At 38.7% G+C, this 22,282-nt stretch overlaps 1 protein-coding gene across 1 annotated transcript in view; it reads right to left on the bottom strand.

Moving 5' to 3' along the window:
• Nucleotides 1–22,282, bottom strand: part of KIF4A (kinesin family member 4A) — a 123,657-nt gene that overhangs the window by 14,921 nt on the left and 86,454 nt on the right. The window contains exons 18-27 of the mRNA XM_061177723.1: nt 18,678–18,761; nt 17,351–17,464; nt 9,469–9,624; nt 9,244–9,344; nt 5,094–5,223; nt 3,772–3,942; nt 3,287–3,394; nt 2,210–2,287; nt 1,755–1,853; nt 1,031–1,213 (exon numbers count right to left, since the gene is read on the bottom strand). Coding sequence (XP_061033706.1) covers nt 1,031–1,213; nt 1,755–1,853; nt 2,210–2,287; nt 3,287–3,394; nt 3,772–3,942; nt 5,094–5,223; nt 9,244–9,344; nt 9,469–9,624; nt 17,351–17,464; nt 18,678–18,761 — 1,224 coding nt within the window. The remainder of the gene's footprint in view (nt 1–1,030; nt 1,214–1,754; nt 1,854–2,209; nt 2,288–3,286; nt 3,395–3,771; nt 3,943–5,093; nt 5,224–9,243; nt 9,345–9,468; nt 9,625–17,350; nt 17,465–18,677; nt 18,762–22,282) is intronic.

The raw sequence follows: 22,282 nt of genomic DNA, 5'->3' as shown, positions 1-22,282 counted from the left end.
GATGTGTTCCTATTTCTTTGGCTTGTTTTCCCATTAGATTATAAGCTCTCTGAGGCTAAGGATGAGCTCTTAGTCCCACTAAGAGCACATGGTATGTTGCATTCCTGATGACTTTCCAAATGACTTAAGGCCACCATGGCTGTCTAGTCCTCATGACTTGCTTCTCTCTGGTGTTGTGGCCTTTACAAGGCTCAGTTCCCCATGTGGTGCACTATCAGCTAATGAAATCGAATAACCTTCCAGGAATCCAGCTAGGGTAATTTGTGAGCTGTTCTCTTTAAGTGGAATGTGGCTGCAGGCCACAGTTGGGGTAGTGATGAACTGCAATGCCTGGGAAGTTAATGTTTCAACATAGAACACCTAGGTTTGATAAATACGTAGGATTATCATTGTGTAAGTAAACAGAGCATGCCTCAAAGTCAGATTGTTTCTAACTAGCCTTAACTTTGGTGTGTTCAATCTTAAAGTTCCCACTCAGCTTCTGGTCTACAATTTTCACTGATATGACCATGATGTGGTAGAAACAAACTGGACTTGGAGTCAGAACATTTGATTTCAAGTCCTGACTGTCACTTTGTTTTATGTCCCTGGGCAAGGTCATTTCCCTCTCGTGGGTCTCAGATCCAGCTGTAAAATACAAATAATAAACACCTCACTGGATTTTTTTTTTGGTGACAATGAAAAGAGGTAACATATATGAGAATGGTTTATAAACTGTAAAGTGCTTTAAAAATGTGAAAGATTATTATGGTCACACTGGAACCAGTTTCAATGAGATGGTATAGAACACTACTACCTGTTCAGACTGGTCAGAACTTGAAAACATGAAAAGAGCCTCCCTGTGCACCCAGGCAGCCCTCTCAACTAGCCCCCGGTTCCATACAGAGCTGGCCCAACAAGCAACCCTCAGCAGAGCCAGTGCCTCTGAACACGATCAAAGGACTGAGGTGTAGGGTCTGGGGCCGGCACACCCTCACTGGCAGTGAAGACTAATGATTAGAACCCCTGAAAGAGATGAGCTGCCTCCTACCCCTTGGATGTTCTTCTTGGACACCTTAACTAATTTTGTTGGCTTCCATTCCTCATCATCCCCATCACCACCATCACCATCACTGTCCTCAGGCTCATTCACAGAATATTCTGAACAATATTTTATATCTTCGATGTCCATGCTTTGCTCCAGGAACTTTTCTTTAAACCGGGAAGGTTTGGGCTAAGAAAAAAAGTTTGGAATGGTTATTTAATTAAAAACAACGACAACAACAACAACATGTGGATTATATCTTCCCAGTGGCTGCTGCCAGCTATATTCTCAGAGCAGAGATTTCAGATGCCCTCAAATATACCCCAATTGGCTTTACCAATCAGAAGAAATTCTGCTTTAGCCTTTGGCCTCACAGAGTCTTTGAAGGGAGAGAAACTGAAGGGATAGAGGCTGAGCAATCTGAGGGAGGAGGGAGGGACTCATGATATGATAAGTATCTTTGGATGGACAGCCGAACACTGCTCTTTTCTATGTGCCTCCTCCTCAGTTGTGTTGCATAATGCCTGCACATGGTCCAAAGTCAGCCGTCTAGGGAGGGAGAATGCTTATTTTCCTCAAGATTGCACTGTAGTTTTATTTGGGACTCCATAGAAAATTGAGATGCTGGAATGTGGGAATTTTAACTCTCAACCACTTCTGAAAGGTGATTTTAGTACACTCACCCCAAACCTTGGCTATGCGAAGGTATCACAGGCCCTGAGCAGTTTACCTTAGGTGGGATATATTCGAAAGAAGAGTCTGGAGATAGAAGGGTATCCTTAGGAAGATGAGATTTCTGTCTGCTGGCTACTTGGAGGAGGTTCAGTTTCTATTTGAAAAGAAGAGACAAAGTGTACATTGCAGGGCAGCTTCTGAGAGTGTTCATGGCTAAAACATAAAGATTCCTAAGTTAGCTTAATCTTAAGCCATGGTAAAGTGAGGCAGGGTAAGAGCAAAGTAGGTTGAAGGACTCCCACTTTACAAGATCAGTATTAGATTCAGAAACGAGCAAATTAAAAAATGTGTTTATACCATCTGAAATGCACATGACCATACCACATGGAAACTAGATGTAGACCTCATAAAATTGAGCCAAGTCATTATACTCAGGGTTGCTCCCACGAGCTGGCCTCAGTTGCAAGAGGGTCTCCCAGGGCTTATTAAATGGGTGGGAAGCGGTACTACCTGCTTCATGATTTTGTTCTCTCGGAGAAGTTGCTGATTTTGCTCACACACTTCCTGCATCTTCTCAAGTTCTTCATCCTATTTCCAGATAATGCAGTGATAGGTGGGGTTATTTTGGGCACTACATGTGGGTTACCAAACAACTCACAGAGATGAAAACATACTACTGCCAAGTTGCTGGCAGCAGGTGGTTTTTGCACAGCAGGCACTGGCGCCCAGAGAAATGTCTGATCCCCACCAATTCCTAGGTGCCCTGAGTGCCACCTCTATTCTAACGCTCCCAAGCAGCCACGACCGCACTTGCAGGAATGCCTTCCTCGTTCTTTTCTATTTTCTAGCCTCATATCCCTTATTCACATCAGGATGCTGATAAAGAAGCCCACCCAGAGAGTCAGCTGTTTCTTTGAAGTCTACAGATGCTTTTGTCCACGCTTCTCAACAAAGATTAGGCAGCTTATTTGCTACACTAATAAGCCTGATTAAACTTCCTTGGCATTTACGATAATTGGATTCATGCCTACGACCTTAACACGTTTGGTTATGTCTTTGATGGGTGGTGCCAAGGAAGCCATAGAGACTGGTGGTTCAGGAAAAAGACTCTAAGTTGGATAAAATAGTGCTCCAACATGCTACTAAAGGGTGTGGTGTTCCCAGCCTCTGGAAGAAATGCAGACCCCAGGCATTTTACAAACAGGTCAGGTCTCAACTCAGAACAGGCACAGGAAGAGACAGCTAAATGCCCCTAGGATTCTACTGGATGATTTAACTTTCTCAACTCTTTAGAGCTCAGGGTTGAGGCAAAGAACCAGGAGGCCTCGAAGTCTGGTATGGAGTATGTACTGTCATTTCTGTACCAAAACGGAGGTAATCCTATGTGTGGCTACATCCTAAACACCCCTAAATTGATCAAACAGGGCAACAAGGCAATAGAGGCTACCATTATAAAAGGCTACCATTATAAAGCTTTTTTTCAGTAGGTAATTACTCTTTCCTGCAGGTACAGTCATGTAAATCAGACAGGATTCTCAGTCAGGCCTGGGGACCCCATCTCTGGAGACCTTTGCCTCATCTCCATACCTGACACTTCAGGATGCTCAGCAGCTGTTGTTCCTTTTCGCTGACGGACTCCTCGAGCTGCTTCTCCGCCATTTGGCTTTGCTGCAGCTGGCTGAGGAGGTATAGCACCTAGAGAAAGATACAACCCAAAGGTACCAAAGGAATGAGAGGAAAAAGGAATTCTGGTTTAGTCCAAGCAGTGATCCAGTTACTCCTTTGTGATTTCAAAGTAAATTGTTCTCTTTGGCTCTCATGGCTTGAAGTATCATCATGTTCATCTTGGTATTAAAGTTGGAGGCTAAGAGCCATTGTCACTGGTATGTGTAAACTTATTAGATAAGTCATTTTTCTCTATTGCTGGTTTCTTATTTGCAAAAGTTGGAAAAGACTACGTGGTCTTTTGAAGGAAACTTCATACCCCCATTATTATTATTATTATTTTTAACTAACAACAAAGAGCAACAATGGTTTGTTTTTCCGTATAGCTTCTTGGCTCGCCAGCTTACCTTCTCTTGGTGCTGTTGCTCCACTCTCACCAGCTCTGCCTGTAACTCTGTCTCTATTTCAGCAAAATGATTTCGTTCCTCAAACAGCATCTTCTGCATGTCAGCACAGCTGGCCTTGTTCTGTTTCAGGCTGCTTTCAAGCTTGCTGACCTGTATTTTGGAGGAGACCAGCTGGAAGGGATAAAAGAAGATCAGTTTATTTGGAGAATGGCCACCCTTCCCCATTCATTAGGCAGGAAAATGTCAGCTTTCTTGAAATGGACTGAGAAAAGTTCTTCCATGTCCAAGTCCATTCTTATGTTTTCATGTCATATGGATTCTACCATTGAATAGAATCACCACCACCCAAACCAAGAGCCGAGATAGATATCTGTTGAGATAGGTATCTTAGAGCTGGAAGCCACTGCTGAGGTCATTTAATCTCTTGTTCTACCTCAAGGCAAGAATAAATCTAACACAAACAGTATCTGACAATTCCAAATTCTGATACTCAAGAAGTTCTTCCTTAATTTTAAAGAGAAATCCATAGCACACACCCTTATGGCTAATTATGTCCCATTTCAGAATGTCTGTGTTCACATGTTGGAACTCGTAGACACATTAGCCGAGACTACAGCTCTGGCTCTTCAGGCTAGATTGATATCCTATGCTGTCCTAGTTTTATATTCTCTACTAGCCCAGATAGTGAACATCATAAACACCAGTGTTCACAAGACTAATCAGGATTTCCTTAGTAGGATAAATCTGCTAACCCAACACAAAAATGCATAAAGGATAGCACTGCTCAAACTTGCAGAGTCAGAGTTTGTATGCTTGCTTCAATCACCAGAGGTGACCAATTTTAATTCCTCTTGTGACAGTGGAAGATGATATATTTATTTTAAGGTCAGTGAAGATGGATTTTCCTTAAGATGAATCTTTATATGTCAAAGGTTTTCTCTTTCCTAGATTGTATCTTAAACTTTTTGAATATAATACATGTCAGAGGTGTTTTAAAAAGTAGTATAGTATAATATTTTACATTTGACCTGTGGCCTACTATGGCATCCTGATCTTTTCATAATAATAACAGTGAACATTTATTGAGCACCTGCTATATGCCAGGCATGGGTATCAACTTGCAACTCATATATATTTTTAAGTAACTGGCCTGTACTTGCCCACACCAACCTTTACCCATAAAACTATTTCTCTAATGTTTGTGTCATTGTGGTTTCTACCACGAACAGTGGCAATAACACTATGATAGTATTCTAGGCTAACATCTTATTTCAACCCACCAAGCCAGACCCCGAACTGCTGAGAGGAAGAGAGATGTTTACCTCCCCAATTAAGTATTTCAGGGCACACTTGGCTTCCAGAATGGTAGCAATATTCTCCCAGCGGTGTTTTGGCCTGTCTTCACTTTCTGCATCCAGCAGCTTCTGCTGTAGGTCAGCAATCTGAGCACTCCTTCAGGGAAAGAAACAGTGAGCCTTATTTCTAGTAGCCTCAACACCAAGGAGAGGGGAAGAGCTCTGAGGAGAAACTTCAAATAGTTTCACGGACACAGGTATCAGTTAAATACCATTTAAATAATGATTGAGTCATCTGGTGAGGGTTTTATACAGTATCTCAAATCTTGTTACAAAGGGATGCTAAGACTAACCAAATGGTTTTATTTTATTAAATACTGGTTGAAATAAGTGGGTCATATAGTGGGACTTGGAAAGCTTTGTTTTAGTGAGGCTTTTGTTGTAGCACGTTGACCATAATGTGACTTTGTCTTGAGGCCACATAAGCTGGAACTGTGACGTGGTGGCTCACCTATGCAAGGACAAGGTTCAGGTTAGAGACCTTAAGGAAAAAAATCTCAGAAGAACAAACAGGTAGATGCTCTTTGCTGGAATCTAACACCAAACTGATACCCATGGCTGGTGTCGTGAGAGGTTATCTTGGAGTACCTGCCACAGGACTGAGAAGTTTCTACGAAAACTAGATACCACGACCCTGGTTATAGCTTCCAGATACTTTACGGTCAAGTATGGCCTGAGACCAAGATGTACACAATATTTCAGTTTCGTCAATAGCTTCCTTCTCAAATTTGCTAGGTGTCCAGTGAGAGGGAGCATACCGGCATGTGTGTAACATGCAGTGCTATGTAAGGTACTATAAAGAAGATGGGTACTAAAATAATCTAAGATAGCAGTTCTAAACTTTTTGGGTCTTAGGACCCCTTTACATTCTTAAAAATTATTGAGGACCTCTAAGAAATTCTGCTCATGTATGTTATACCTATTTACAGTTTTAGAAAGTAATTTTACAGTATTAGAAAGTAAAACTGAGAAAAACATTATTAATTCACTTAAAATCACAACAACCCATTATACATTAACAATTATACCTGCAATGACACTATTTCCAAATAAAGTCACATTCTAAGGTCCGGAAAGGACATGAATGCAGGGTGGGGGAGTGTGTGTGTCACACACACACACAACATTTTCCAAGACGAAAAATAATGTAGTGAGAAGAGTGGGATTGTTTTACATTTTTACAGATCTCTGTAATGTCTGGTTTAGTAGAAGATAGCTGGATTCTCATATCTCCCTCTGCGTTTAATCTTTTGTGACATGTTCTGGTTGATGTAAATGAAGGTAATCTGGCCGCACATGGATATGTAGCTGGACAAGGGAGGAGCATTTTATTTTATTATTTTATTTTATTGTGGCCATGCCGTGCGACTTGCGGGATCTTAGTTCCCCGACCAGGGATTGAACCCAGGCCACTGCAGTGAAAGCGCCGAGTCCTAACCACTGGACTGCCAGGGAATTCCTGGGAGGAGCTTTTTTTTTTTTTAAATTTTATTTATTTTTGGCTGCGTTGGGTCTTTGTTGCTGTGCATGGGCTTCCTCTAGTTGCGGCGAGCGGGGGCTACTCTTCGTTGTGGTGCGTGGGCTTCTCATTGCGGTGGCTTCTCTTTGTTGCGGAACAGGAGCTCTAGGCGCACGGACTTCCATAGTTGTGGCACTAGGGCTCAGTAGTTGTGGCTCGTGGGCTCTAGAGTGCAGGCTCAGTAGTTGTGGTGCACAGGCTTAGTTGCTCCACGGCATGAGGGATCTTCCCGGACCAGGGCTCGAATCCCTGTCCCCTGCATTGGCAGGTGGATTCTTAACCACTGTGCCACCAGGGAAGTCCCCAGGAGGAGCATTTTAATAGTCTTTTCAGATAATTGTGGATATTCTTCTTTGAGACTACACCAAAACCCAACAAGTTCCTTAAAAGTTAGTTGAAATGTGGTTACTTGCAATCTGAATGGATCTTTTACTCAAACGTGACTCTGTAACATGTCATTTGGACAGTCATACAGAGCCTTCAAATCAACACATTTCATTACACAATATAAAAAAGACCACAATTGTTAATATCACTACCGGTCTCATTAGAAAAGTTATGAAAAACTGTCAAGTTTACAGTGGCAGATACACGTTTTCCAAAATTCTAAGTTTTGCTTGAAAGCTCAAATTTTATTTTTGGTGACAAACACTGTCATTTGTTTTCCTTGACTTGACAGACTCACTCGGTTCATTTTTGAGAAAATGTCTGCCAAGTACCCAAGTCTGAATAACCATAGTTTGTCTGTCAGTCGTTCTTTCAAGTAAAAATGATGTCCCATGAAAAAAGAGGCCTGTTAAACTCACACCTCAAACAATTGCACAAATGCTTTTCCTCGAGAGAAACATCGTCCTTCGGCATCAGCACAAGTGGTTTATGTGTTCTTCCCATTCTGTCACACAGAATATTAAAAAGATCTGAACTCAAGCGTTGAGATTTAATAAAATTAATAATTTTTATTGCTTTATCAAAGCCAAAAGTAAAACTGACTTTTAAGTAAAACCGAGAGTGTGTGGTGGTGAAGTATTCAATGACTGCTAGTACAGGTTTGTGCCACTGCTTTGATTCAAGCTAAGGTGTTAGCAGTTTTGTCCACTGTTGCTTTTGCACTATCATGGCAAATGTCAGTGTACTAAAAACGGCAAACAATGTCTTAATATTATTATAAAGACAGGGAGTCACCTAGACTCCCTGAAAGGGTCTCGGAGACCCTCCAGGAGTTTGTAGACCTCACTTTGAGAACCCTGGTCTAATATATAGTCCTTTCCTTTAACAAGCTTACAATCTGTCTAGATTGACAAGACTAATCAATGTAAAATAATTAATAAATATAGAGATAACATACATCATCTATACTACATGACTGAGTACTGTAAGTTCTGAAGGAGTTTAGAGAAGAGGAAAATTAGTGAGGGATGAAGAGTCAGGGAAGGCTTCTTGGAAGAGGTGGGCCAGAACACTTCAGAGTTGTTTTATCTATCAAATGCCCTTTCTTGTCCTTAGGGAAATTCCCTTGATTAAACTCACCTCTGTCTAATTGCCCTCTACCTGGCACCTGCCCTACATTTAAATAATCATTTACTTATGCACAGTGGTGTGCAGGTAAATGTTTAATAAACAGCATCTAAAAAACCAGATCTGATTTGTAGCTTTTGCTAGTTTCTGTAGTGTAAATACTCTCACCAAAGGAATTGTAAGCTCTCAACAGTTTACAACCGTCTTGAAATTTTAACAAACAATTCCAACACACCACTGTCAGTCATTATACTGTTTCTACTCGAGAGCAAGAACAATGCCATCTATTCTTTCTATATATCCCAACTGCATCCAGTGCAGCACAAAGCAGACACTCAAATGTTGAGCAACTTAAAGATGTATCCAAAGATAAACAGCTAGTATGTGTTGCTAAAAACAAATTAAATGGTCTCCAAGGTCTTCTGGGCAATAAAATTCTATTACCCTAAGACACTATACAATATCTGTCAAAGTTCTGTTCCTTCTAGATTTCACAGACACTTAAAAGAAAGTAACAGTGATTAAAGAGAAGAGCATTCATTGAGCACTTCTAATATGCCAAGTACTGTGCTATGTACTTTACTTTCTAATCTCATTTAATGGTCATGATACTTTACTTATGCATTATATTATATCTACTTTGCTGATGATCTCTAAAGTTCTCCTTCTCCCAGGTTGTTGATCTTCTGGTATCATTTCTTGGGCTCCTCTAAAGTTTTGTTTTTAGTCAGTTCTTGTGGTATATGATAAAGACCATAGGCTTTGGAATTAGATAAACTGAATTTCGAATCCCAGTTCTGTATAAACTTTAGCAAATTTTTTAAGATCTTTGAACTTTAGCTTAGATCTCTAAAGTGAGAAGAATGATACTTACCTCACAAGGTATACCTCATAGGGAGAGACTGAATGAGAAAATGTATCTAACATGTCTAGTGAAGTGTATAGCTCAAAAAATTGTTACTTTCTCTTGTTTCTCCTACATCACAAAGCTTCTGAAAAACAAGCTTTAGAATAACTGATTGATAGGTTCTATTTTGATTCAAGGCATAAATTTTTATAATGCCTTAGACACAGTCCCATTACCTGAGTTCCATTTCAGTCTCTAGGCTTTCAATCTGCTTTGTAATGGAATCCTCTGACTCAGAAACTTGACCACGCAGTTCAGCAAGTGAGAATGTACGCCTCTGTAAAGAAGAATAGTGGGGATGAGGGTGAAGTACTACTTGGAAAGTAATTCTCCAAAGTAGCGAGGGCTTCTGGGGAGTGTGGAGTCTGATCATTGGTAATGTATTTCCATAGGGCACTTACGCGGAGTTTAGGAGGTGGATTCTCCCCAGATTCCACTTTTTCTTTGAGTTGAGCCACATCCTGAGCCAGGATCTTTCTGTCTTCAAGAAGGTCATTCAGATGGCGTTTGGCTTCCTCAGTACTGACCATAACCTCAATTTCATTTCCAAGCCAACTCTAGAAGATAAATCAGTGATGTTGGGTTAGGGATGAGGAATCTCTGGCCCATGGGCTATATTCAGCTCCAGATTTAATTTCACTTGGACCAGAGCTCAAGTAACTAGAAGTGAGATTTCCATTTGTGCCTACACTGACCAAAAATCCCAATAATGCTCTAAGAGCCTTTAACAGCAATATCCCAAAAGGTCACAAGAAAAGTTTTCTGCAGAAAATCTTTCTCCAGATATCCTAGCATTTCTATGTATTCTGTCTTTACCTTCTCCACTTTCTCCTTAACCTTTGTCCTTAACAAGTCATAATATAGAACTGAAGTATATTTAGATTATCTGTTCTATTTAATAAATAGATAACTATTATTAATCTTTAAAATAGATGAATGGAATTAAAAAAAAGCAAACAAAATTAACTAAATTCAGTTTTTAAAAAAGTAACCATCCCTGAGAAACCTTTCACTTTTGGATGAAGATATACCATGCTAAGAGTAATCAAAGAAAGCTGGAGTGGATATATTAATATCAAATAATATAGAATTTACATCAAAGAATATTATTAAAAAGAACAAAGGCTGGAGGTATCATGCTCCTTGATTTCAAACTATACTACAATGCCACAGTAATCAAAACAGTATGGTACTGGCACAAAAACAGACACATGGATAAATGGAACAGAATAGAGAGCCCAGAAATGAACCCACACTTACATGGGCAATACAACTATGACAATGGAAGCAAGAATATACCAATGGGGAAAAGACAGCCTCTTCAATAAATGGTGATGGGAAAACTGGACAGCTAGATGCAAAAGAATCAAACTGGACTACTCTCTCACACCATGCACAAAAATAAATTCAAAATGGATCAAAGACATAAACGTAAGACCCAAAACGATAAATCTTTTTAGAAGAAAACATAGGCAGTAAGCTCTCTGACATCAGTCTTAGTAATATTTTGGGGGCTATGTCTCCTCAGGCAAGGGAAGAAAAGCAAAAATAAACAAATGGGACTATATCAAACTAAAAGCTCTTGCACAGTGAAGGAAACTATCAACAAAATGAAAAGGCCACCTACTGAATGGGAGAAGATATTTGCAAACGATATATCTGATATGGGTTAATATCCAAAATACACAAAGAACTCATACAATTCAACATCAAAAACAAACAAACAAACAAACAAAAACGAACAACCAGGTTTAAAAGTGGATAGAGGATCTGAATAGACATTTTTCCAAAGAAGACATACAGATGGCCAACAGGCACATGAAAAGATGTTCAACATGGCTAATCATCAGGGAAATGCAAATCAAAACCACAATGAGATATCACCTCACACGTGTCAGAATCGCTATTATCAAAAAGACAACAAATAACAAGTGTTGGTTATCCATTTTAAATATAGCAGTGTGTATACCTGAAACTATCACAACATTGTTAATCAACTGTATTCTAATATAAAATAAAAAGTAAAAGAACAAAAACAAGTGTTGGTGAGGATGTGGAGAAAAGGGAACCCTCATGCACTGTTGGTGGGAAGGTAAATTGGTGCAGCCACTATGGAAAACAGTATGGAGATTCTCAAAAAATTAAAAATAGAACTGCCAAATGATCCAGCAATTCCACTCCTGGGTATTTATCCAAAGAAAACAAAAACACTAATTAGAAAAGACATATGTACCCCTATGTTCATTGCAGCATTATTTACAATAGTCAAGATATGGAAGCAACCTAAGTGCCATCAATAGATGAATGGATAAAGAAGATGTGAGATATATATATGTATATACGATGGAATATTACTCAGCCATAAGAATGAAATCTTGCCATTTGCGACAACATGAATGTACCTAGAGGATATTATGCTTAGTGAAATAAGTCAGACAGAGAAAGACAAAAACTGTGTGATTTCACTTATAAGTGGAATCTGAAAAACAAAACAAATGAATGTAACAAAACAGAAACAGAGTTATAGATATAGGGAACAAACAGGTGATTGCCAGGGGGAGGGGCATAGAGGGAGGAAAGAAATAGGTGAGGGAGATTAAGAGGTACAAACTTCCAGTTGCAAAAGAAAGGAGTCAAGGGTATGAAATGTACAGTGTGGGGAATATAGTCAATAACTATGTAATATCTTTGTATGGTGACATATTGCAACTAGACTTATCATGGTGATCATTTTTAAAAGTATAGAAATATTGAATCACTGTTGTGTAACAGGAACTAACATAGTGCTGTAGGTCAATTATACTTCAAAAATAAACAAACTAACAAACTCATAGAAAAAAAGATCAGATTTGTGGTTACCAGAGAGGCAGTCAAAGGTACAAACTTCCAGTTATAAGATTAAGTAAGTACTAGGGATGTAATGTACAACATGATAAATATAATTAACACTGCTGTATGCTATATATAAAAGTTGTTAAGAGACTAAATCCTAAGAGTTCTCATCACAAGAAAAAATTTTTTTTCTATTTCTTTAATTTTGTATCTATATGAATGATGGATGTTCACTAAACTTATTGTGATAATCATTTCAAGATGTATATAAGTCAAATCACTATGCTGTACACCTTAAACTTATGCAGTGCTGTTTATCAATTTATCTCAATAAAACTGGAAGAAAAAAGAGGAATATTATCAAGGATAAAAAAAGATAATTTCATAATGGTAAGGGAGTCAATTATTCAAGAGAACTTAATCCTTAATGTTTATGCCCCTAATATACAAAGCACCAAAATATCTGAAACAAAATCATATATAAGCCAACAAAGGAGATAATATGGAATCATAAAAATACTCAGTTGATCCAAAAGAAGCCAGAAAACAAGGAAAAGGGAATGAAGAACAGATGGGACAAATAGAAAACAAATAGCAATATGATAGATTCAAATCAACCCATATCAATAATCACATTAAATGTAAATGGTCTAAACACCCCAATTAAAATGCAGATTGTCAGATTGGATTAAAAAAGCTAGACTCAACTGTATACTGCCTACAAGAAAAACACTTTAAAAACGCACAAAGGCACAAAGAGGTTAAAGCTAAAAGGATTTAAAAAAATATACCATGCTAACATTAAAAGAAAGCTGGAGGGACTATATTATTATCAGAAAAAGTAGATTTCAGAACAAAGAATATTGCTAGGGATAAAAATGATCATAATAATAATAAACTTATTATTATAATAATAAAGGGATCAATTAATCTTACATGTTTATGTCTAATAACAGAGCTTCAAAATATATGGAGCAAAACCAGAACCATAATAAGAAAAAGACAAATCCATAATTCTAATTGAAGATTTCAATACCCATCTCTAAGTAACTGATAGAACAAGTAGGCAGAAAATCAGCAAGAATACAGTAGAAATGAATGGCACAATCAATCAAATTAACATGACTGACATTTATAGAACACTCTATCCAACAATAGCAGAATATACATTCTTCTCAAGTACACATAGTTTGAACATTTGCCAAGACTGACCATATTCTAGGCCATAATAAGTCTCAATAAATTCAAAAGGATTCAAGTCATATAAAGGATAGTCTCTAACCATAATGAAATTAAATTAGAAATCATAACAGAAAGATATTTGGAAAAATTCCCTAATATTTGGAAACTAAATAACATCATTTTAAATAACTGTGGATCAAAGAAGAAATCAACAGGGAAATTAGAATGTATTTTGAATTGAATGAAAACATAACTATCAAAATTTGTGGGATGTCATTAAAGGAGTATTGAAGGGGAAATTTATAGCACTAAATGTTTATATTAGAAAAGAAAAGGGCTTCCCTGGTGGCGCAGTGGTTGAGAATCTGCCTGCTAATGCAGGGGACACGGGTTCGAGCCCTGGTCTGGGAAGATCCCACATGCTGCGGAGCAACTAGGCCCGTGAGCCACAACTACTGAGCCTGCGTGTCTGGAGCCTGTGCTCCGCAACAAGAGAGGCCGCGATAGTGAGAGGCCCGCGCACCGCGATGAAGAGTGGCCCCCGCTTGCCGCAACTGGAGAAAGCTCTCGCACAGAAACGAAGACCCAGCACAGCCAAAAATAATTAAATAAATTAATTAAAAATAATAATAATAATAAATTTAAAAAAAAAAAGAAAAGAACTCAAATCAATGACCTCAGGCTCCACCTTTAAGAAACTTAAAAAAAAAAAAGCCAATAAAATCCAAAGCAGAAATAAGGAAATAATAAAGGTCAGATTGGAAATTAATGAGCTGGGGTTTTGGGGGTATTGTTTTTAATTGTGGTAAAATATACATAACATAAAATTTACTATTTTAACCATTTGTAAGAATGAGCTGGTTCTTTGATAAACCTTAGCCAAACTGATCAAGAAAAAGGAGAAAAGACACAAAATATCAATAACAGGAATGAGATAGAGGATATTACTACAGTTTTTACAGACATTAGAAGGATAATAAGGGAATATTATGAATAACTTCACACCAATAAATTTGACAATTTAGACGAAACACACAAACTACCAAAGCTCACCCAAGAGGAAATATATAACCCGAACAACCCTATATCTATTTAAAAAACTGAATTACAGTTAACCCCTCCTCCCCACCAAAAGCAACAACTAACAAAAACATCCTTCAGGTCCAGATGGCTTAACTTGTGAACTGTACCAAACTTCCTCTTCTTTTTTTTTTTTAAGGATTTTTATTTTTATTTAAAAAAATATTTATTTATGGCTGCATCGGGTCTTAGTTGTGGCATGCGGGATCTTTCGTTGCAGCGTGTGGGCTCCGTAGTTGTGGCGCATGGGCTCCAGAGCGTGTGGGCTCTGTAGTTGCGGCACGTGGGCTCAGTAGTTGCGGTGCGTGGGCTTAGCTGCCCCGTGGTGTGTGGGATCTTAGTTCCCTGACCAGGGATGGAACCCGCAATCCCCTGCATTGGAAGGCGGATTCTTAACCACTGGACTACCAGGGAAGTCCCTGTACCAAACTTTTAAGGAAGAAACAATATTAGTTCTATACAAACTCTTACAGACAATTGAAGAGGGGGCAATAGTTTCTAACGTATTCTAAGAGGCCTTGATACCAAAACCAGACAGACACTACAAGAAAACAACAGACCAATATCCCTCATGAACACAGATGCAAAAATTTTACACGAAATTTTTATTTTAGCAAAATTTTAATTTTATGTATTGTTGAATTCAACAATACATAAAAAGGATGATATATCACAACCAAGTGGAATTTATTCAAAGAATGCAAGGCTGGTTCCATATCTGAACATCAAAGTCATTCACCAAATCAACAAACTAGAGACAAAAAGTATTTGACAAAATTTATATACACTCATTGGAAATTCCCTGGTGGTCCAGTGGTTAGGACTTGGCACTTTCACTGCTGGGGGCCTGGGTTTGATCCCTGGTCAGGGAAGTAAGATCCCGCAAAGCGCGCAGTGTGGCCAAAAAAAAAAAAATTATATCCACTCAGGATAAAAACTCACAGCAAACTAAGAATAGATAAGAACTTCCTTAAGCTGATAAAGGGCCTCTATGAAAAACCTATAGCTAATCTCATACTTAATGGTAAAGACTGAATACAGTTCCCCTGAGATCAGGAATAGCAGAAGGGCTTCTACTGTCACTACTCCTATTCAACATCATCCTGAATGTCCTAGCCAATGCAATAGGGCAAGTAAAATAAATAAAAGACATATAGATTATAAAGGAAGAAATAAAACTATTTATAGATGGCATGATTGTCTATGTAGAGAGTCCCAAAGAACCTACAAAATAGCCACTAAACTAATAAAGTCAGAAGATAAAAGTTAATATACAAAAATCAGTTGTATTTCTATATACCAGCAATGAACAACTAGATAAATAATTTGGCAGTTTTTCTTTTTTTTTTTTAACTTTTTATTGTTTTGATATTATTAGATTTTTTAAAATTTTATTTTTGGCTGTGTCAGGTCTTAGTTGTGGCACGTGGGATCTTTGTTGCGGCATGTGGGATCTTTTGTTGCAGCTCTCAGGCTCTTTGTTGAGGCACAAGGGCTTCTCTCTAGTTGTGGTGCACGGGCTTCTCCCTAGTTGTGGCGCGCGGGCTCCAGAGCGCATGGGCTCTGTAGTTTGCAGCACTCGGGCTCTCTAGTTGAGGTGCATACACTCAGTAGTTGTGGAGTGCAGGCTTAGTTGCCCCGCAGCATGTGGGATCTTAGTTCCCCTACCAGGGATCAAACCTGCATCTCCTGCATTGGAAGGTGGATTCTTTACCACTGGACCACTAGGGAAGTCCCTTGGCAGTTTCTTATAAAGTTAAACATACACTTACCATATGACCAAGCAATCCCACTCTCAGGTATTTACCCAAGTGAAATGACTACCTTTGTTATACAGAAACCTGTATGTGAATGTCTTTATAGTGGCCTTATTCATGATCACCAAAAACTAGGAAAAAAAAAAAGACTCCAAGATAACCTTTAACGGGCGAACAGATAAACTGTGGAACATCCATACGATGGAATAATACAGGCAACAACATGGATGAATATCAAATGCCTTATGCTAAGTGAAAGAAGCCATACTGTACGTTTCCAGTTATATGACACTGATGCAATGCAAAGTGAAAACAATAATGACAGAATACAGATCAGTGTTTGTGAAGGGCCAGCATATGGATGTGGGAGAAATTGACTACAAAGTGTTATAGGGGAATATAGAACTATTCTATATTTTTATTGTGGTGGTGGTTATACACCTGTATATGATGTTAAAACTTGCAGAACTACAGTAAAAAGGGTAGATCTTACTGTACATCAGTTATACCTTAATAAAATAAATTGGAAAAAAATCAATGTCGTTTGCCATACTGAATAAAAACAAACCAACCAACCATAAGATCATAAGATCACCTCAAGAAGATTATCTCAAAAAGATCAGAAACCATAAGATCATCTCAAGAAGATTCAGAAAAAACTTTTGAAAAAACCCAACATCTATTCGTCATAAAAACTTTCAGCAAACTAGGAATAGACAAGAACTTCTTCAACCTGATAAAGAACATATACAAAAAACCTATAGCTAATATCGTACTTAACGGTGAAAGGCTGACTGCTTTCTCTCTAAGATTGGGAACAAAGCAAGGATGCCCTCTTTTCACCTATCCTATTCGATATTTTATTGGAGGTTCTAGCAAGTACAATAAGGCAAGAAAGTTTTTTTTTTAAAGGCATACAGAGTGGGTAAGGATAAATAAAATTGCCCCTATGTGCAGATGATGTGATCGTCTATGTAGAAAATCCAGTGACAGAAAGCAGATTAATGGCTGCCTGGAGATGGGGCGTAGAGGGATAGACTGGGGAGGGGAGGGAGGGATTACAAAGGTGTACAAAGAAAGTTTTGGTCCTGATGGACATTGACTTTATCTTGATTGTGGTGATGATTTAATGGGTGCATATCTGTGTCAAAACTTATTAAACTGTACACTTTAAATATGTATAATTTATTGTAGGTCAAGTATACCTCAATAAAACTGTTAAAAAATTAACTGAACAGGGGCAGGGATAGAAAGGGTTCACTACTCTTGGTCTTTAACAACCGTTCAGAGATAATCATATCTTTAGGAAATAACGCTTTCAGGTAGAACTCCAGATTTTGTAGTGTTTACTTCTAAACGAAAAGAAAGCTACTGCCCATTTTTTCCTATCCCCAATGTACATAAGACAAATGGCAGTTCAAGTTGTCCATACCTTCACTCGAGCTGTAGTGCCTTCCATTCCACGGCTCTGAGTCTCCTTCCGCTTTTCTGTGACCTCTCGTTGTTTTTGGAGAGCATCCTTGAGACGCTTGTTGGCAGCTGCTGCCTAAATAAAAATGGCTCATAGTAATGTTGAATTGAAGGGTAGGAAGAAGAACATTCTTCATTAATTATGTATCTGATGATTCATACAGCTAATCATCTGAGAAATACAAATTAGAACCCAGTGAGATGCTTTTACTCAAACCCTGGAGTGGCTACGATGAAAAATAAAATGACTGACAATCCCCAGGTTAGTGAGGATATGGAGCAACTGAAACTCTTATCCATGGCTGGTGTGAGTAAACTTTGGTACAAATACCATGGAAAATCGTTTGTCATTATTAACTAAACTTGAACATACACAATCCCTGTGATTCATCATTTCCCCCCTAGGTATAACTCACCAGAAATGCTCACGTACCTGTGCCAAAAGATACTGAAATGCAAGTTCAGAGCAAACCACCCCTACATGCAACAGCACTGGTGTTTATAACAATTCTACTACCAAATGAAAGAAACAAGATGCATTTCATTCTCTGTAATTCCCTTCAAAACCAGGAAAACTAATTTGTAGTGTTAGAAGTCAGGACAGTCGTTACCTCTGAGGAAGAGGGAAGGACTCGTCATTTGGAGAGAGAATAGGTGGGGGGTGGGGATGAAGTTCTAAGGTTCTAGTAGTGACTTGTTTTTCTTAGGTTGATGGTTGTACAGGTTTTTTCACTTTGGAATAACTCGTGGAGATGTACACAATATTTGTGCCCGTTTTAGGTATATATATTCTACTTCAATAAAAGAATTTATATTAACATAATAAAAAAAAGAAAGAACATTCTAATTTCTAGCATATTAGTCAAGAAAAATAAAAAATTCTATGGGTTTGAATTCTTATAGGAACCACATTTATAAGTCTCCATGTACATAACACTGGTGAACAGCTACTGCTTTAGAGCCTAGGGGAGGCACACAATTTCAAGGAAGCACTGCAGACTGAAAGCGTCTGGAAATGTCATATATCAGAATTACTCTGCTTTTTGTTTTGTTTTGTTTGGAAAGAAGCAAGCCCAATTAGAAAAAATCCTTATTTGAATAGTGCCATTTTCATCAGGTTTTTATCTGCTCACAGTTCATGACAAACAGGGATCAAGACTTAGGAACTACTGGTCAAGACTGTTATCCCTGGTTTCTCAGGACACTGGCTCATTTAAGGGATACTACTCTGCCATCATCCAAGCCTGAAAGTGATAATACACTTGACCTAGCAGATTGGATTTTCTTACCTCCTCAGTTTTACGTCTGAGCACATTAGACTGTTTCTGGAAGCTTCTTTCAAGTTTGAGCAGTTCATATTGCCTCTTACGGTCCTGAGAAGAAAAGAGTCAGACTTTTCATTGCTATTCAGCTAGCTAAAATAAAACCTTATAATGTAACTGAAGAGTCTTTCAATGGTATAGTCATTATGGAAATCAGTATGGAGGTTCCTTAAAAAATTAAAAATAGAAAGACCATATGATCTGACAATCTCACTACTGGGTATATATATCCAAAGGAAATGAAATCAGTATCTTGAAGAGATATCTGCATTCCCATATTCATTGCAGCATTATTCACAATAACCAAGACATGGAAACAACCTAAGTTGACAACCTAAGTTGACCTAAGTTGTTGACAAATGAATGGATAAAGAAAATGTGGTATGAGTATACAGTTGACGCCTGAACAACGTGGGGTTAGGGGTGCCAACCCCCATGCAGTCGAAAATTCGTGTATAACTTTACAGTTGGCCCTCCATATCTGTGGTTCTGCATCCATGGATTCAACCAACTGTGGCTAGTATAGTAGTGTAGTATTTACTATTGAAAAAAATACATGTATAAGTTGACCCACGCAGTTCAAACCCATGTTGTTGAAGGGTCAACTGTATATACAATGGAATATCATTCAGTCACAAACAAGGAAATCCTGCCATTTGCAACAACATGGATGAAGCTGGAGGTCACTGTGGTAAGTGAAATAAACCAGACTGAGAAAGACAAATACTATATGATCTCACTTATATGTGAAATCTAAAAAAGTCAAACTCATATAACCAGACAGTAGAATGGTAGTTACCAGGTACTGGGGAGGGGGTGGGGGCAGTGAGGAAAATGGGGAAAGGTTGGTCAAAGGGTACAAACTTTTAGTTATAAAATGAATAAGTTCTGGGGATCTATGTATAGCATAGTAACTATAGTTAATAATACTATACTGTATACTTGAAATGTGTTAGGAGAGTAGATCTTAAGTGTTCTCCCCACACTGAAAAGAAGGGGTAACTATGTGAGGTGATGGATATGTTGCAATCAGGAAATGTGATATCTCCAAATTTATTGTTCTCTTTCAAGATTGTTATGACCATTCTGGGTCACCTGCATCTCCATATGACTTTTAGGATCAGCATGTGAATTTCTACCAATAAGCTAGAGGAAATTTGGTTGGGATTGTGCTGAATCTGTAGATCAATCTGAGGGGGTATTCCAACTTAAGAATATTAAGTCTTCCCATCCATGAGCATGGATTATTGTTCCATGTATTTAGATCTTTTTTTTTAAATTAATTAATTTATTTTTTGGCTGTGTTGGGTCTTCATTGCTGCGTGCAGGCTTTCTCTAGTTGCGGCGAGCGGGGGCTACTCTTTGTTGTGGTGCGTGGGCTTCTCATTGCGGTGGCTTCTCTTGTTGTGGAGCACAGGCTCTAGGCACGCAGGCTTCAGTAGTTGTGGTGCGTGGGCTCAGTAGTTGTGGCTTGCGGGCTCTAGAGCACAGGCTCAGTAGTTGTGGCGCACGGGCTTAGTTGCTCCGCAGCATGTGGGATCTTCCCAGACCAGGGCTCAAACCCGTGTCCCCTGCATTGGCAGGCGGATTCTTAACCACTGTGCCACCAGGGAAGCCCTATTTAGATCTTTAATTAATTCAATGATGTAGTTTTTAGTGTGTAAGTCTTACACTTGTTTTGTTAAGCTTATTCCTAAGTATTTTATTCTTATTGATGTTATTATAAAAGGAACTTTCTTAATTTCATTTTCAAATTGTTAGTGAATAGAAACACAACCAGATTTTGTGCATTGAACTTATGTCCTGCAACCCTGCTGAACGCATGTATTAGTTCTAATAGTTTTCAGTTGATTCTCTAGGATTTTCCACATACAAGATCATGTCATCTCTAATAGAGATAGTTTTGCTTTTTCCTTTCCAATCTGGATGCCTTTCATATATTTTACTTGCCTAAGTGTTCTGGCTAGAACCTCCAGGGCAATGTTGAATAGAAGTGGCGAGAGTGGATACCCTTGTCTTGTTCCTGATCTGATGAGAATTCAGCTGTTAATTTTATTGGGATTTCTTTGTATGTGATGAGTCATTTTATCTTGCTGCTTTTAAGTTTTCGTCTTTGTCTTTCAACATTTGGACATAATGTGTCTTGGGTGTTGATCTCTTTGCATTTATCCTACTTGTAGTTGATTGAGCTTCTTAGATGTGTAGATTAATGTTTTTCATCAAATTTAGAAAGTTTTCAGTCATTAGATCTTTGAATATTTTGACTGCTGTTTCATTTATTGTTCTCATGGAGCTACCAGTCTCCTCTTAATTGCTCACCACCAAAATTTCCATTGTTTTTGACAGCACCTTTAGGTTTTAACTTCCCCAGACTCTGTCCCCAAATAAAGTCAGTCCCCTTAGGGAGAGCTGCATTCCTATGGCCTGCCCCTCCCCCTGGGCAGAACCCTCTGCACCACTGCTTAGGACCTGGGGGTGGGGACAGAAGCCCACTTCTCTGAGTGACATCTCTGTTCTATGAGTAGGATGCTGGCCAGTGGCAGCATACCCTATTTTTCTTGGCTGGTCTCCTGACATGGAACCTACATCCTACGATTAGATGGGTTATGGTAGTCAGACCCCAGTAGTCCTGGTCTTCTGCAGCAGGGATACAGCTTCCACTCTCTGCATGGAGGCTAGGTGGAAGAAGGGATCCCCAGATCTCTTGGCTGTTCTTGCCTGAAACAAAGCTTCAGCAACATGGAGCTGAGGGGGATGAAGGGAGAGAGTTGGTCGTGGCTCATATGCCACAGACTATTGTTGCTCTTACTCAGATTTAGTAGATTTCCTTGAATAATCGTTTCCTTGCTGTATGCCCTTAGGACAATACATTTCACCAGTTGTGCTTCTTTTGCTGGGAAGAGAGTCCACAAAGCTCCTCATGCCACCATTCCTCATGTCACCATTCCTGAAGTACTTCTCTCATTTCTTGACCCAAGATATCACATTCTGGCCAATTCTAAAAATTACCCCAAATTAATGTCCTTTCCAGTGTGCTTTCCAAGAACATTGTTACTACTCTAATTCAGGCCCTTATTATCTTTCTGGATGATGCAATATCTGCTTAACTTGTGTTCTGGCCTCCAGTTTCTCAATACTTCAGTTTGTTCTACACCTGACTCCCAGATGTATCTTTGGAAAGCAGTACTTTGCTGATAGCACTTTGTTTCTCAAAAACCTTAAAAATCTTTACACTGCTAACAAAATACAGTTCAAACTTCCTAGATCTTTAACAATCCAGATTCAACTTGTCTTTCCAATGGAATCTTCTTCTACTATCTTTCATCCCACTTGGATCATTCGCTATTCCTTGAATATTCCTACAAAGTTGTCATCTCTGTGTCTTTGTTCCTGCTCTTCCATTTATCTGGAATGCCTGCGTTTATCTCTATCAAAATCCTCCCTATTGTTCAAGGTCTTTTCAGTCCAACTGGAAGTGTGCTTCCCTTTCTTAATTACATTGGTATTTTAGACTATTTGTAAAGCACAAGTCTCTTTATTTCTTGTATTGAAGAAAATCATGCTTATGTCTC

Source organism: Eubalaena glacialis, chromosome X, assembly GCF_028564815.1.
Source record: "Eubalaena glacialis isolate mEubGla1 chromosome X, mEubGla1.1.hap2.+ XY, whole genome shotgun sequence".
NCBI lineage: Eukaryota > Metazoa > Chordata > Mammalia > Artiodactyla > Balaenidae > Eubalaena > Eubalaena glacialis.
This window is presented reverse-complemented; position numbering and strand designations above follow the sequence as displayed.